Here is a 17,785-nt window from a genome sequence, read left to right as displayed (position 1 = left end):
GGCCGCGGCTCCCACACAGCTCGCTCCTCTCCCGCTGCAAGTTGCTGTGCGGGTTGTTCCCGCTTCTTCAATACGTTCTCTCAGAGGCGCTGCCGCCGGCGCTGATGGGCTCGGCCTGGGCCGCCGGCGGGGCCGTCCTGCAGCCGGCTGCGTCGGCTCCGTCGGACACGGGGGAAGCTTCGGCACCTTCTCACAGAAGCCACCCCTGTAGCTCCCCCGCTACCAAAACCTCGCCACACAAACGCAGTAACACTTCTAAAGGCCGCTTTGTAACCTCTCTGGATATCCCCAGTCTCCATGGCTCTGAAACTATATGCTGCTTAAAGTAACTTCTCACGATACCCACAATCTCACTGATGTTCTCATTCTACAGACACTTCCCAGCAAACAGTGACGCCTTACCCTGCTCAGATACTCAGATTGGCAAACCGGCACTTAATACTAGATACAGCTAAACAGCAATTAATAGTATTTCTGACCTTTCCTTACTAACGACTCCTATTATGTGACCTTAACCAACCCGTAAAAGATACAGTTAAGGCACTTTGATAATGTACTACAAATGACCAGGTAAAAAAAATACCATGCATTAAATTTAACATACAATACACTAATGGTTCATGTTCTAGCAAAACTTTATTCTAATGAATCTCCATTCACAAAGGAGACACAGGAAATATGGTAATTGTAAAATGGACCAGCTAGCATTACTTCATCAGTTATAGCTTTAAATACATATATCCCAGTTTGGAAGATAAGTGATTCAGTTCTAGAAAACATCCTTTTTCTAAAGTTATTTAGCATAGTTTAATACTATTTTCTAATTATTCTCTCTCAGAAGTGAAGCATACATCAGGATATTGATTCAAACAGCTGTTATTTCTATGCCACTTCCATATACACATGCTATAAACAGCAGATATGTATCTAAATATGAAGTTAATAGATGAGGTTTATTTTCTACCACATCACCACATGTTCTACAGTGTATGATCTGGAAACAGGCTGCTTACTGAGGACTAATACCTTTGAAAACATTGTGAAATAACCACTTATTGCAGTACCCGCCTTGACTAGTCAAGTCAGGTCAGGTATATAGCCAGAGGACATTAGATACATTGTTCAAGTACTAGTTCCCATAAAACTAATAGACTACATTAATTTCCTTTGAATTTTTCAGGTATGTTTATAAATGTTTGTACTAACAAACTAACAACTTCTTTCTGCATAAAGCTGTAAGTTATATAGAAAACTACCTTTCTGATCAAAAAGGACAAAGGCTGGGGTTTGATTTAGAGGGGTTAGGGGAGCAGTGAAAGAGAGGGAGAAGGTGGAGGAAAGGTTGAAAGAAAAGAAAAAGTGTCTAAACAGCAAAACCATTTTCTGGAACTCAAAAACTCCTTTTTTGCTAGTCTGAGTAAGAGACACAAAAGTCTAGACAGACATAGCTATAAAGAGGGCACGCTAAAAGCTTTAAGATACATAAAGCATTAAAAGCATTGTCCTTGAAAATGTTATTTTTCTGCAAGACTAAATCCATTCTATTACATTATTTTGATTTAATAAGCTTTTTTCTTTGTCTCACTGCTCTGTAAGTTCAATTTCTGTTAAATTTACCCCAACAATTCATAACTGTCTATAATTTTCAGTCATTTAGAATACAAATTATTTTGGTATTTTTAATTTTTAATATAATAAAATCAAGTATGTACGGCTTACGGAGATAAACCATACACAGTTAAAATTTTAGTATCAATTCTGAAGTTTTCGTAGAAATATTTTTATTATCTAATCGTTGAACAGCTATATGACCACAAAGATAGGTTTAGGAAGAAGAGTGGAGTATTATTCTCAGTTTTAGTTGAGAATTAAAAAATCTACTGACAATGTGATTTTTCAGATTTTCGTAAAGCAGAAACCCAATACAATATTTTAAGAGGTACACAACTGTTTTGCCGAATGCACTATGTCTATCGTAGTACATATAACCTGAAGTTTTATTGCTATGAAACACCAAGTCTGAAAAGGTGAGAAGAGATGACCACATCTGCCATAGAATCTGGGTGCAAGACTTAATTAGGTACTAATTAAAGAGATTCTACCAAGTCCTTAAGAGATAGTCAGGATCACCCCTCCAAAACTAAACACTTTACACCTGGTAGGTCAACAGATCAACTTACATATTCACCATAAGTCTCCTGTGCTGGAGGTGGTGGAAGGGGCCGGTAGCCTGCCGGTGGAGGTACTCCTCTTGCTCTGGGTGCTAGAAGTCCACGGCTACGACTGACTGGTCCTCTACTGGGAGGCACTCCTCTAGGTGCTGGTGCCCCTCTTGGTACTCCTGCTGGTGGTGGAGGCACTCCTCCACGGCCCCTGTGAATATATGGATCACTTACCACTAAATATGACACCCATGGCCTCTTTTTCAACAGCTCCCTCCCCCACAGCCAGCAAAAGTCTAAAAGAGATTTGTAGTTTGTCATTTTTCTTTACATTTTAGTGCAAATCCACACTATGCAAAAAATGCTGAAAGATACAAACTAGACATGATTCAGTGAACTTCTCACTAGCTTGAGTCATTCTCACATATAGAGACACCCAAACCAATTTGCTGGAATCAGTCAACTTCACTAGAATTTGACTTACAGTATGTGAAATCACAATCATAGAAGAAGAGGTTAATTTGAAGCTGTCAGGCTATATCATACTCAAACCCTGCACAGAGGAATCAGTTGCAGCTCCCTTCTGATCCTGTATAAGCTTCTAAATGCAATCCAAAGACCACACTGCATGTAAGAGATTGAGTGGGTCAGAAAAATTACATTTTCTTCTGCTTTCAAAGAAGAGATTTCCAGCTGCTGCAGGAAACATTCAAACATGTAATAAATGTGCAGGGTGATTATAGGATATAACCTGATGCTCTGTACACACTTAAGAACAAGAAATAAGAGTATATTTTGGTTTTAAATTTCTGAAAGAATGATGGGCATTAGCTTGCGTTCCATTACTTTGGAGACTTAACATATGGATGAAAAAAAATCAGAGCTAAACCAAAACAGGTTTCAAAATTATTTGATCCATTTAGAGGTGGCATGTCCCATCCCATGTCTCCCCACCCCCCCCCCCCCCCATGGTAAAGGGAGAGACCTAGAGGTACAGTCTGTGAGACATTTGCATCATTTACTCTGTTTTTAACAGGATGTCTAAAGCATTGCTAATAGAGATCACCTTTTTAAAGGAGATCATTTCACCCCATGGACCATAACCGAGTTTAAATGACTGCTCTGTAGGCAAATAGACTTGTTCCAAGGAAGTCACACCCTTACTGTATACTGTAACAGATACACAGAAGAAAAACAAGTACAAGCTCTACACTACCCTATCTATCAAGCCATCATCTAAATATTCTTGAGAGTACTGAGTGAAAATACTCTGTCCCAATTTCAGTAGAAATTTCCAATTTAAAAGATCCAGATTTGGCCTTAAGATTTTCTATCCCTTTTCAAGTCAGTCACATAAATTCTCATTGGCAAACTTATCAGAAAAAAATTGAATCATTTTATCACAAATAAATATATTTGAAAAACTGCATCACTAAATGAAGAATGCAAATACGATCAGGATAGACTTTATTAATTCTAATCACAGATCAAAACACGGTCACAAAGTATTTTAAACAAGCCTAGAGAGTAAGTGATGTAAAACTGTGCTTATTACTTGGTTTTGGCTACTCTGTAGAATGCCTCCTCAGGACAGGGTACCAGCTGCTTATTTGACTTCATTGTAGTGGGGGCAGGGGTGAGCAGTGAAGTTCCCAGACACAGCCTGCTGAAGTAATATAAAGAAATAGCAAATGTGATACTTTCCAAGTGAAGCCAAAGAAAGGGAAATGCACCTATTGGCATAGACAATAGTCAATACCAAGTTAAAAAAAAAGTCAGTAAAAAGATTCAAGAATGACTAGCCATAATCTTCACAGCATCCTTCAGACAGGGTGCAAGTGAAAGCAGCAGGAAATGGGACACGCTGAAAAACATGGGGAAAAAAACATTTGAGGGAGAAAAAAAATACATTTTTTAGAGCCAGCATAGATTTATTCTTGAAGAGTAATTAGAACACCAGATCCACATGATGAGAAAGTCTTTTCCGCATTTCAAAAACCAGTTAATAAGATTGCAGTGGTGATGGGTGGGAAATAATCTCTCCTATATTATGAGACAATTTACATGCTTTTTTTAAGAGTTAGTGTAGGAAGAATTAACAATCTGAGATGTATAGTTCTGTACTGCAGCACTCAGATGGTTACTGACCCAGGCTGGAGGAGACTAGAAAGGTGCAGAGATAGGAAACCCAGTAACAGGAGAATTCAATTACCACCATGTAGATTTGAGACATATCAGGGCATGATGCTAAAAGCAGATTTTTAAAAACAGTAGATTGTTCTTAATTCATTAAGAAGTTCTCAGGGAACTACAGAAGTTTGATTTACATGAATGATGAACAGGAACTGACTCAAAATATTGAGGAACCACTTGAATAGGAACCTTTGCATACCTTTGTAAAAACAACAGATCAGTTCCAGTATTGCTTAATTTATATAGCTTCCCTTTTTCAAATTATGTTTTAAAAGATTTAAAAGAGTGAAATGTATATACACAATATAGGAAGACATTTAGAGAAACCTATGGGATGTCACAGTAAATACATAACTATAGTCAAAAAAGAAAAAGCCTGAGAAAGGGCAAAAGGAGCTCAGTAAGGTGAGAACAGCAGGGTAAGGAGAGGTATTAAAAGAGGTATTGCTTGAAAAGCTGAACCCACATCTAACCTCAAAGGACAAATGCTAATAAAACAAATGTAAAATAATCAGAAAAGCAGGTCAGAGACAATTTAAGGAATTTGTCAAAAGCCTAAAAAAAAAAGTCCTTCAAACATTCTAGAATTGGGAAACCTGCCAAAGTGAGGCTCAATCACCAGTGAAAAACAGTAACATATGTATAGATGTATGTATACATTAAGGTTTTTGCCACACAGTCAAGAAAGCCTGGACAGGGTTCTCATGGTAGAGCCTTTCCTTTTGGGGAATGCATTGGATGGTGCTGCCAACTGTCCTAGAGACAAACTGCAGAACAAAAGGAGCAAATAGAAGTAAATGCTTTCTATAAACTACAACAGGACTTCAGGTGCCTAGCTCTTTCATCTGTAGCTGAATCCCAACCTGAATGAAAATAGCAAAAAAAAAATTAAAAGCAGCAAACTATAAGAGGGGACACTCAGGAGTTAATATACACACATATATATAAACTTGTATGTCCTAACATTGTATGAAGTAATAGATGTTCTACCAGTAGTGAATAGCGCAGAACCTGTAATTAAGATTGGCCCAGTGGTCAGGATAGTAAAATCTAATATAATTTTAGAAATACAGAGAACAGAAAACGTTGTTACTTCTAATTTGGAAATAACATAAATGAACTGGAAGTACATCAGAAACTATGTTAAAGATGACTGACAGTATAGAACAGCTTACAAATAAGGAAAAACTAAGTAGATCAAGGCATTTCATACTACAAATGACAACTGAGGCTTATATGATAGAATCCAATGGGAACCATCAAAGGAATGGAGAAGGGTGAGGGGTGACCTCATCGCAGTCTACAGCTTCCTCGAGGGGGGCAGTCGAAGGGCAGGTGCTGACTCCTCTCTCTGGTGACCAGAGACAGGACGAGGGAACGGAATGAAGCTGCTTCAGGGGAAGTTCAGATGGGACATCAGGAAAAGGTTCTTCACTGAGAGAGTGGTCCATCACTGGAACAGGCTCCCCAGGGAAGCGGTCAGGGCACTGAGCTTGGCAGAGTGCAAGGAGTGTCTGGATGACACTCTTCATCATATGGTTTAGTTTTAGGTAGTCTTGCAAGGAGCAGGGATTTAGTCTCCAGCCTGAAGGGTCCCTTCCAGCTTGAGATATTCTAAGGTACAAAAGGAATTACACAGCAGTCATTTCCAATGTAAGAATCCAGGGCTATCAACATGCAGGGATAGAACAGACTGCCTTACGGCCTCAGCCACTATGACTGCTATGACACATAATCACCAAATGACAGACTGGTTTAAGTTTGAAGGGACTGCTGGAGGTCACCTGATCCAACCTCCTGCTCAAACAGGACCACCTAGAACCAGCTGCCCAGGATCATACCCAGGTGGTTTTTGAACACCTCCAAGGATGGAGATTTCACAACATCTGCAGGCAGTGTGTGCCACTGTCCTGTCCCTGGGCACCACTGAAAAGAACCTGCTCTTCTCTAGGTTGAACAGTCCCAGCTTTCAGGCTCTTGTCCAGAAGAGATACTCCAGACCCTTCGTCATCTTTGTGACCCTTCACTGAACTCTGCAGTATATGCCCATGTCCCTTTTGTACTGGGGAGCTCAGAAAAGGAATCAACACTCCAAGTAAGATCTCACCAGTGATGAGCAGAGGGGAAGGATCACCTCCCTCAGCCTGCAAGCAACACTAATGCAGCCCAGGATGCCATTAGCCCTCCCCACAGCAAATGTACATTGCTGGTTTATGTTCAACTTGGTGTCCACCCAGGTTCTCTCCTGCCAAGCTGTTTTCCAGCTGGGTGGCCTCCAGCATATTCTGGTGCATGGGGTTCTTCTCCAGGTGCAGGGTTTTGCACTTCCCCTTGCTAAGCTTCATGGGGTTCCTATCAGGCCATTTCTCCAGCCTCTCAAGGTCCCTTCTGCATGGCAGCACAACCCTCTGGCATATCACTCACTACTCCCAGTTCAGTGTCACCTGCAAACTTGCTGAGGGTACACTGCCCTGGACCCAGCACTGATCCCTGGGGTACACTGCTTGTTACTGGCCTCCAGCTGGACTTTGTACCACCAATCACCACCCTCTGGACCTAGCCATTCAGCCAAATTCCAATCCACCTCTCTTCATCCAGCCTACACATCAACAGTTTCTCTATGAGGATCTTACTAGAGACAGCCTTCCCAAAGTCACAGCAGACAATATCCACTGCTCTCCCTTTACCCACCAGGACAGATGTTGAGCAAGTATGACTTCCCCTTTGTAAATCCATGTTTACTCCTCCTGATGACCTTGTCATTTATGTGCCTGGAAATTTCCACGATTAGCTCCTCCATCACCTTCCCAGGGACTGAGGTGAGGCTGACTGGCCGTAGAGTTCACCAGGTTCTCCTTGCCATTTTTGAAGGGAAGTCTCATTTACTTTCCTCCAGTCCTCAGGCACCTCTCTCAATATCCAAAATTGTTCAAAGATTGAAAGTGGCTTCACAATGACATCTGTCAACTGCCTCAGCACTCATGGGTACATCCCATCAGAGCCCACAGACTCGTGTCCAGTCTGCTTTGCTATTCTCTAAGCTGATCCTCTTCCAGCAAAGGTAGTTTCCCCCCCCATCTTTGGGTCCTAGGATTTCAGAAGGCCCCTCTTATTAGTAAAGGCTGAGCCCAAAAAGTCATTAAAGTACCTTAGTCTTTGCCATGCCCTGTGTCACCAGGGCCCCTGTGCCATTCAGCAGTGGGCCCACATTTTCCCTAGTCTTCCTACTGCTACTTAAGTATTCATAGAAGCACATCTTGTTGGACTTTGACATCCCTCACATCACTTATGACTCCTTTAACCCATCTCTACTCATGCCCATGCAGCAACGTGTCTATCCATGGGGGCAGAACCAATGACCCTAGGGTGGTTTAGTGCCCACACATCCCACAATTCTCGTCTTCTGTCTATGCTTAGCCAACACAGCTCTCAATTCAGATCCATCTTGTCTACTCTTGTTTTCCATTTCAATTCTTTATAATTTCTGTATTTCTCCAGGTGTTTAAGGTTGAAGTAGTTTATTTTTAAGTAAAAGCTTCACTCACACATACTCGAATGTAAGCAACCACTACTACCATTAAGTTTAGTGAATGTGTTAATAGACTTTTCCCTTTATACCCAGTGGTGTGCAAATATACACCGTATTAGAAAGCACTTCCAGTAGGTATCTAATGACTTTTCAGCTAGATTTCCTACGAAGTTTTTCCACATAGTCCATGTTGTATTTACCATTTTTGATCCAATGACATTTTCCTTTTAGAATCTTGCTCTTTCACTTTCCTGGGCTTTCCCCTCTCCTAATGAACTACTTTTGAGGGGTATCCATCAGCTTCTCAGGTCTCTGAAAAAATTGCAGGCAGTCTTTTCTCTACCTTTTTCTTCCACTCTGTCTCACCTATCTATTCAAAAACCTTGGTGCACCTACTAACATTTAGATTCATTTTTATACTTATTTCATCCAAATCAAGATATCGCAGCTCTGAGCTATCACATTCACAGATACACCTTACCATCAAATTCATCATGACTCCCAGTCCTTCCAAGTCTTTCACTGCTTGCTGGTTTGACCAAGGACATCATTCTGCAGGCCAAATTTCAGCTGCCATCACCAACTCTTGTCTTTGCACATGGCCTACAGACTTTTTTCTTTATAAAACCACCTAAAATAACTTTTAGTTTAATTTGAAAAGAAAGGCTACTTGGCATGGAGATTTCAGGTGACATAAAACTTTTAAAACAAGGAAGAGTTCCTCTCCCAAAACCAAATACTCTATCATGTTAATTACAGGTTTAGAAAAGTAGATTTTGAAACTCAAGCATCAGTGATTAGATACCAAATTCCCGCTTAAAAATATAGCACATTTGTTCAAATAACTATGAAACAGTCTTGACCCACAACTTTGGTTCAAGTACGTAATTCATGATTTCACTACAAGCAGCATAACTACTGGAAGTAACTTCCTTTTGATAAAGAAAACTGCTATATTAGCTCTCAATTAAAATGCTTCTGAATCTGAAATTTGATCAGTTAGCCCTCTTAATCCTTCCACTATTTCTTTGTTACAGAAGAAAAAAAATCTTTGTTTCCACTTCTACAGGCCACAAAGCATTATTCCCAAACCTTGAACGTTGTACATTATCAAAACTCATTTGTCAGCCCATGTCAGACTTGACCTGCTCATATTCTGAAGTACAAGAAGGGTCTTTCTGCTTTTATTTTCCTTCCTCCCTACCATGCTGTCATCTCATTCCCTTTCAGAAGCCTTTTGAATATCCTCTTTACCCTGGTGCTCATATGAACATATTTTATGTATTCTGACTGCCAACATATCCAGGCTAATTGTGTGCACAAATGGGCACAGAACCTCCCACATACCTGTCTTCAAAGTTTTTGTACACACTGATTGTGTAATACTTCGAAACAGAGTTAACGTGCCGTATTTTCAGGACATGTGAAATAAAAAAGGTCCTTGCTGGCAATTCCTCAGTTTTACAAGACTGCAAATACAGGAGTACTGAAGCATCACAGAAGAAACTAGTGTTTGGTTTTCTTTTTGCTACGGTTCTAATTAAAACTCTACTCTTCTGAATATTAGGACAGGATACTATTCAGAATCTCACAGATTTCTTTGGATGAGGGCAGCCCTACACTTTAAGTACCTATTAACTGTATTTTCTACTAAATATGCTTTAAATAGGCTTTACATGTCTTTAAATAGACAGTACTTAAACATACTCAGCATATCCTAGCTTCTAGCCAGGTGCCATTATTGTCACCTCCAGACATGCTTTAGCAACTGTGATTATCTGTGTACTTGAGACCATTGCATCCTATTCTCAAAGAAACATTTTACTGCTGTAAACCAGATTATTCTGGCTACAAGAAACTTTGAAATTTTCTTACATCTTTATCATTTTGGTTTTGATTTTCCTGGATTTATTAATTTGGCAGCAGTGAATCCAGTGAAAGAAGTTAACTCTTCCCCATTAAATACACAAGTAATTTAGGTGGTTAATTTAAGAATAATTTTATTCCCAAAGCTGGGTAATCACCTTACAGGCTCTTCATTGCAGAAAAAGGTCTTTTTCAATCTGGTTACCATGGTCTAGACTAAATAAAGCAAATCCCAGTAACTCATTTAATATCTTTTGTTTCACTACACAGAACAGTGTACCAACATAGTGGGGAAAATAATAGAATTTAACTCATATGTCACAGCATTCCTTTAAGATAATGTCATGAAAACGATTTCTGCTGGAACCTGACTCTTTCCCCCATAACATTTTCTCATTACTTATACTTGCAATTTAGTATGTGAGAAAAAGAGTAAATTAAGTACTTAATTTCTGTAAAGGTACCGTAAATACCTTACAGAATGAGAGAACAAGCCTTTCACAGAAGTATTAGAATGCGCCAATGTGATTTGTAAATCCAGTATCAAAATTATCTTCTGTAATTACTATATACAAAACCTGAAAAGTGTACCTTACTGTGTACAGTTAAAGTACTACTGAAGCACTGCATTTTGTGATTGATCAACCTCTCACTGTTTGAGTAGTTTAATGTGTGGAAAAACATTCTAAAGAAAATCTAATACCATTTAAAATCACATTATACTATGTTAGAAAGAAACTCAAAAAATCTGTGAATGTTTAGAAGTACAATTGGATTAGTACCTGTGAAGATTGCCAATAAAATAGTATTTTACCAACTCATACAACTAAAATGTTCCTAATGTTCCTCAAACAGTAAATATTTTTGTTCAGGTTTTGTATTAAACATGTGAAACAGACCTGTTATTTTAAAATGTCAGCACCAAAATACCAAACACATCTGGATACCACTCAGAGCTAGGCTTCCTGCCTTTTAATTTTTTTTAAAATGAGCCACTGTTGAAGTTACTCTTATGCAAGTTTTATTTCACATTTTTAACTTAGAACAGTCATATGTATGTCCATGTTTCAGTTTTGTGAGAATTGGGAGATTTATCACAAGACTAAAGACACAAAACACACCGAGCATAATACCTGCCTTTGTCCTGGATCCTGAACTGGCTTTGCCAGTTCAGAATCTTCTGCAGCACAGTACCTACATGTTCAACAAAAAGTTACTCTTCAAAAAATAAACCAGTCTATTCCAGACATGACAGGAGAACAACTGGAAGCTGTGAAGAACTGCAGCAGTGATCCACATCACCTCATATTACTTCTGACATGTAAGACAGCAAATTCTAACCTACAACAGTTATTTTTCCCCAGGTAGGGTGACAGTCATTCAACCATTAGGATTCCAGCCATGCACACACTGAAATATGAATAAAAAGAATAAATGGAAAAGTAAAAAATCCACACACTCATGCAAGCATAAAACAGAATTTTGTTATTTCTTTAATTAGACTGTACCTACATGTTGGCTTTGTAAGCAATTACCTTTTCCTTCCCCCATCTTTGTGAAAACCAAGTCTATCTGCTTCCAAATACAATTCATCTCAATCTGGGGAGTGAACCCAATCAACTCTCCCTTACTGTGGCCTTTCAACATTTAAGGAGTGCTGCTTATAATAAAGATGGAGACTTTTAGTCAGGGTCTGCAGTCACAGGACAAGGAGCAACTGTTTTAAACAGAAAGGGGGTAGGTTTAAATTGGACATAAGGACAAAATTCTTTACAATGAAAGTGGTGAGGCACTGCAACAGATTGCCCAGAGAAGCTGTGCATGTGTCCAAGGCCAGGCTGGATGGGGCTCTCAATCTTTCTTTAAAAGATCCCTTCAAACCCAAACCATTCTATGATTTTAACAGTGATGTCTAGCTGTAAGTAACATGAGCTGTTCCCTCTACCCAACCCAAGGTAGCGAGGAAGATTATCCATATGCTCAGGCTTATTATCATCATCCTCTAGAATTTCACTTTCCCAGTATATCTTAATTTGAGTCACAATTGAGTGAGCCTTAAATTTTATGTTTACTTATGCTTGCAATAGGAATGTGAATTTTTAGAGAGGAAAATGCTACTTTATTGGCAAAATGTGCTTAAATGTGCACATTAATAAGAATGGTAACACATGTTTATTTTGAACCTGTAGTTAATCCAGAAATAGCAGAATAAAAAGTTATCAAATTACAACTGTTAGGAATTTACTTACCATACCTGTGCACAAGCTAGAATTTGGTATGCAAGCACAACAAATGTATTGTTTTCTAAAAAGTAAAATTTTGGTATGGAGCTAAATATACACGTAACAAGTCTTCTTAAAAGAAGGCACTTGATAAGATGCATTATCTCCAGTTTCAACATGTCTAATAAGGAGTAAAAAAAGGCATAAATTAGTACTTTTTTAAAGTGAAAATATTCAGGAATAATATAGGCTTAAAAAAATTGGGAACTTAAAACACATTCAGATATTGCATCCTCAACAGGACGTTACATGTATCAAGGTTGATACCTTAAAAGTATTCTATAGATTATAAAGGGAGGTTAGGATCAAGGTTTTAGGCTTCACTTTACAAGGCCAGGAGAGGTTAAAGCAAAGCCTGAGAAATCTCAGGGATGCTCGCTATTAAACCGTTTTAATACTAAGACAAATACTTTAACAAAGCTTTCCTTCAAGAAAAGTATTACTTACTGAAATTAATTTGTGCTAAAAAAGCATCAGAGCATCACAACTGAGTTGAGAACTTTAACTGAATGGCTGTATTATCTCAGTAGCACTGAATTTCACTTAAGGATTATGCTAACAGAGTGCTTCAGTTTCTGAAGGGAAAAAGTCTTTGAGTTTAAGACAAGCCTTGAAGTAAGGACAAGTCAAACCAACAACGTTTGAATTTTCTTTCAAACATTTAAGAAAAATGGAGATGACAAAACCACAATTTTTAGCTGTCACCTCCAAGTCAAATACTAATAACATTTAAATTTGCCTTGAAGCCATTTCAATAGTTGTAGGCCAACTACAAAGGATTTTGTGAACTATGTAACAGCGTATGTGTCTTGCATAAATTGGAGATTGAAAAAAATAATTTACCAAAATCCAGAGGATGGAACTAGTGATGTTAGGAATTCAGTCCTATAAATTAATTATGCATTCATGTACTAGATACTAGTAGTGGAAGTTAGGTATCAAGCTTTAGTGGTAAGATCAAACCAAACAACTTCTATATCCCAGAAACACTAGCTTAAGGACATGAAAAATGAAAACACAAATTAGAACTGTAAGTGTATCTGTAGCGAATGTCTGTAACAACCATTACAGGCATCTACGGCAAAGTTAAAAACAGATATTTAAGAACTGAAGTCAGATTAGCAAAAAACCAACCTCCAAAATCAAATCAGGTCTCTAATTCGCAAGCACTTTTGTATGACTGATTACAGGGCTAAAGAAGTGAGCCTTGGTCACTTGGAACCACTGCTCTGAACATTAAAAAAATCAAGAAGCAGAACAGATATATTACACAATTATTACTTCATAGAAGAACAAAAAATTGTTGATTTAGAGAAAATAGTGATATTCTTACAGGACAACCATCAGTAAGTAAATTCTCTAGATTAAGATCCTTCTGCATTGTGTTTGCAGTCATGATCAGGATACATGTAACTGTGTAAGTAGATCTATATAAATGGAGTAATTCCTCAGTGCCTTTTTTCCCCACCACACTTAATCTGAGTTAAAACACTTCAGAATACTGTTTTGAAATTTGAAAACCTGAAATGCAGGTTTCAAGCTTGCATTAGTAAGAACCATAGCTACAACTGAAGGAAAATAGTTTACTGTAGAAGAGTTACACTTAGCTGCTGCAGCCACAGTCTCTCTGTACTGTAACAGAAACAGTTATGCACTTTGTTTTCACACTTCAGTACTCAAAAGAGTTGTAGCTGTCATCTCAGTACTGCAAAGACAGGGGATGCTAAAGTAGAAACAAAACATCTCCTGTGTCAAAGAGAAACAAAGCAAAGCAGTAGACTTGCCTATTCCTGAATCAAAAGCCACTTTTACTAAGTGCTACTCAAATGAGACTAAATCCAAATTCTACTACCAAAGCACTTCTGTAACTTTCATCATGACTACAAGAACTTAGCAATACAGTAAAAAAGGAATGTGTATTCCATAGGTTAAAGAAATTGCTCTGAAATTTGTATGTCAATCAAGGCAAGCTAAATTTACCATTTTTTTAAAGCTGTGAGCTTCACTGCGCCCACACATAGACCCTAAGTGCACCTGAAGGAACAACCCAGTTAGAAGTCAAGCAGATGCTCACATTAAGACTGAACACCTTGTGTGATGCACACCGTTTCTTAACATAGGTATCATTCAAGTTTCATGCCACAAAACCCACCACCACTGTTAATGCAGTCTAAACCAATTAGGCTATCTCCAATGACTCGACTGTTTCCCTAATCTTTTGCTCATATTATGCGAATCCTTCATGTATTTCACTGGGTACTTGGGGGTGGGGGCACATGGGTAGTGTTGTGTTTAAAGGGAAAAGCTTAAAATATGTACATTCAAATGAAATTCCACTGCAGCTCAGATACTTACCTGGACAAAGCAGGAACTGGCACTCCTCTTGCTCGAATAGATGCTTTTCCACGAACTACTGGAACTTCTGCATTTTCTGAGCCACCATTTAAATATGTTAATTCTTGAAGTTGTGCCTGTCTGATTTCATCATTGTAATCCTAAAACAGGGGGGGCAGAGCGAGAAAAACAAACTGTTCAACCACCACACCAAGTTACTACCAGAATACACTGCTCCTGAAAGTTTCCTCTTAAAAAGCTGAACATCGCACTGAAAATTTTAATATTCATAATATAATAGGCATATTATTCAGTCAAAGTTTCTAAAGGAATTCTACATATTAATTGCAGGTTTTGCTGAGGCATTATTTTCCTTCCCACTGCATATTACCTCCACATAGCTTTACCAATTAAAATGCCAATGTTAGAATGCCATAACTAGGGTGAAACAACAACAAAATCAAGGTGCCATATTCTGAGCTGAGATCTGGTTTGTAGTTCCAGTTGTAGAATGATGTATTAAGAACAGGGGAAATGTCGTTGCCTGGTGTTGCAAAGCAGTAACAGAACCCACTCTGTTGAGAACAGCCCCTCAAAAAGAAGGAATAGATTATAGATAGCTACACTTTTAAAATCAGGAGTTAAAGATTAAACAAGGAAATTCATTCAATACACACATGCACTATTGTCTAATAAAAAGGGCACCAAAAATTTAAATTCTACAATATGCAACAGTAAACAAGCTGAAGACACATGCCTTGTCCCTTATTCTGCACAAAACCTCTTGAGGCCTATGAAAAAGAAAGCTGAAGTTATTTACATGGGATATTAATATGTTATTTCTCAAATAAGCAAGAGTTTTCAGGAACCCTGAGCCAACCTCCAAAACGAGCGCATCACAGTAACAGATACAGCAATGAACTCTTGACATTCCACTTTCCTTAGACTTCTATGAACAGAAATAAGATTTCCTTTACATGCCATTGAAGAAAATAGTTACTAGCATTAAAAAAGTGGCACTCTAAAAGCATTTTGTTCAAACTGTCTTGTACAGGCTCTTAAGTTTAACCCACAACTGCCCATGTAAGATCATACTTACTTAGCAGCAGAAAACCAACCAGTGAACAAGAAAAAAGTCTGAAAGATGAATCAATTGTTTCAAACTGACTGAAGCTTTGGAGAAACAGATTCCATTACAAAACTGCTTGTACCCAAAGCACAGCCAGGCCATCACAAGGAGTAGAACACAATCAGGCAATTGAACACTACTCTGGCCAACTACTGTACAGAAACTCGTTTTATATTTGTAATCTGTTGCTGGACCACAACTGACTAAAAATACAAAATTTCTATGCAACAAAAATTCAGCTTTGAAAGAAAATGCGAAGGAACTGTACCACAAACATACAGGTCTCAAAGTTCTGACATAACATGTATGAGGGATGCCCTTTATATCTTCTGAGAAGAATGTCTTGGGGAGAATTGGGCTCCTGGAAAATCACCTTTGATCATTTCACAATAATTACATTTGATTTCTTAACAAAGATGTGCTTAGGTTGCCAGTACGCATGTTAAGTCCTTATTCTTTTCTCCCTGATGCTTTCTGATTTTTCCAGTAGCATACTACCAGACATACCAGCCGCCTCAGTCACAGACAAGGACTCCACTGTGTAAAGGCAAAGAACCGAAAATATGGTCCATATCACACACGCCAGAAGCTGCAAGAGGGTACAGAGCAAAGGGGTAGTACAAGGAAGCCATGATAAGTACTGTTAATCCATTAGACTGAATTGGATTCTTCAATTAAAAGTAACAGATGGTCAACTTCTGACTGCCCACTACTGGAAAACAGTACACTTCAAGTCAACTGAGGAGACAGCAATCTTTTCCTCACCTAGAACACAAGATGGACTTGGAAACCTTTAGACTGTACTCATCCCTGTACAGTTCATGCTGAGGTGACACTCAAATTTCAGTCAAATGTTGCTGACAAATTTCAGTTTAATAGATGTACTCTCTTCTTACGAATATTGCCCATCCTGACTGACTACGGTCTTCTCTGAACATGGAGGATGTTTTCTTCTGTAGGAGTGACCGAGTCATCAAGATACATGCAAGATATTTTCTCCCTACACAGCATTAGGAACAGGACTGAACTAAGCAAATAGTAGTTCTATAGAGAAGACAAAGCTGCTCCTTATTGCTTCCTGGAGCAGCTGCTGCAAGGGCGAGGTGGGCAGAAGAGATTTAGGCATTTTTAGAACCATTCGGCTAAGATTACATTTGAAAAGCCAAAGGGAAATTAAGAGTGCTTGCTTGATTCCATAGTTCCAAAAAGATTATGTAGAATCAGTTCAACTCAGTACAATAAAAGCGCAATGATCAAATGTTGAGATGGAAAAGTGTAAAACCAATGAATGGAACTGCTCATTACCAGTCTAATTCTACTGGCTTCACAGCAGCAGAGTAATGGCTAGGTTTTGACAAGCTTACTTCATTTATTATGATTAGGTGAATCAAGCCTAACAAAGACAAATAAGATCTCTGATGAAGAAGGCATGCAAATACCAGATATATCCTTACTTCCAGTGCATGCAGAAAAGCACTCATCTATAATTGATCATATTTCCATCTAAAAAGAAAGCAGGTATTTGCTCACTAGAATAGCCAAGAAGTTAATTCTTCCTTATCACTTCATACAATCGAATCACAAATCATGCAACTACAGTAACCTTCAACATCATAACAGGCCAGCATTCCTTCAAATATTCTGTTCAGTATCCCCAGATCAGTTAGGATGTTTGAACAATATGTTTTAAATTTACCTATTCGTAAACCTCAAGACAAAAGCCATGTGGAACCTGTAGAAAAAACTATTATGCAGTGCTTGCTTCTTTATAACATGAGAACATAATGCTCAAGACATTTAGTTTTTAACCATCAAAAGCTGCACCTACATTAGTGCGTTATTTCACATCAGGATGTATTCCTGAATGAACCTCCTGATGATCATTACTTACCATGCTCTGGTTCCTGTCATGGAGCAGTACTGGGGCATATGAATTGACTTTCATTGAAAGAAAAACATGCCAGAAGAAAAAACTCAAGGAGCACACCATCAACTCATTGACCTGGGAACTTCAGTTTCATGGGTCTGGACTAGGTTTAGTACAAATTAAAGTCCCCAAAATGCATACATACTGTCAGGTCATCAGCACCAACTGTTTCAGCTCAAAGTAGAGCTGGCAGTTCTACCCACAACAGGCTGTAGTGGCCAAACAAGAGGCATCCATCCCCAGCTGATCCTGAATACAGCTACATTGACTATACCCTCAAACATTTTGATGCTGCTGTCACTCAGATTACACACCTTAGCAATGTTTGCTTAGCTAGGTCTCCCACATTTCCAAGACCTGACA

The 17,785-nt window shown here is 38.6% G+C and overlaps 1 protein-coding gene across 4 annotated transcripts in view; it reads right to left on the bottom strand.

Moving 5' to 3' along the window:
* Positions 1 to 17,785, bottom strand: part of KHDRBS3 (KH RNA binding domain containing, signal transduction associated 3) — a 95,269-nt gene that overhangs the window by 32,157 nt on the left and 45,327 nt on the right. For 2 of the 4 annotated variants that reach the window (XR_008820740.1, XM_056331592.1), the window contains exons 5-7: positions 14,388 to 14,527; positions 3,718 to 3,828; positions 2,181 to 2,373 (exon numbers count right to left, since the gene is read on the bottom strand). Coding sequence is in view for 3 of the 4 variants with exons in the window: in XM_056331592.1 (XP_056187567.1) it covers positions 2,181 to 2,373; positions 3,718 to 3,828; positions 14,388 to 14,527 (444 nt within the window). In the remaining variant the exon portion in view is untranslated. The remainder of the gene's footprint in view (positions 1 to 2,180; positions 2,374 to 3,717; positions 3,829 to 14,387; positions 14,528 to 17,785) is intronic. The other 2 variants (XM_056331594.1, XM_056331595.1) reach the window with 2 other exon arrangements.

Source organism: Falco biarmicus, chromosome 3 (assembly GCF_023638135.1).
Source record: "Falco biarmicus isolate bFalBia1 chromosome 3, bFalBia1.pri, whole genome shotgun sequence".
NCBI lineage: Eukaryota > Metazoa > Chordata > Aves > Falconiformes > Falconidae > Falco > Falco biarmicus.
Note: the sequence above shows the minus strand (reverse complement) of the source record. Positions and strands in the feature narration are given on the sequence as shown.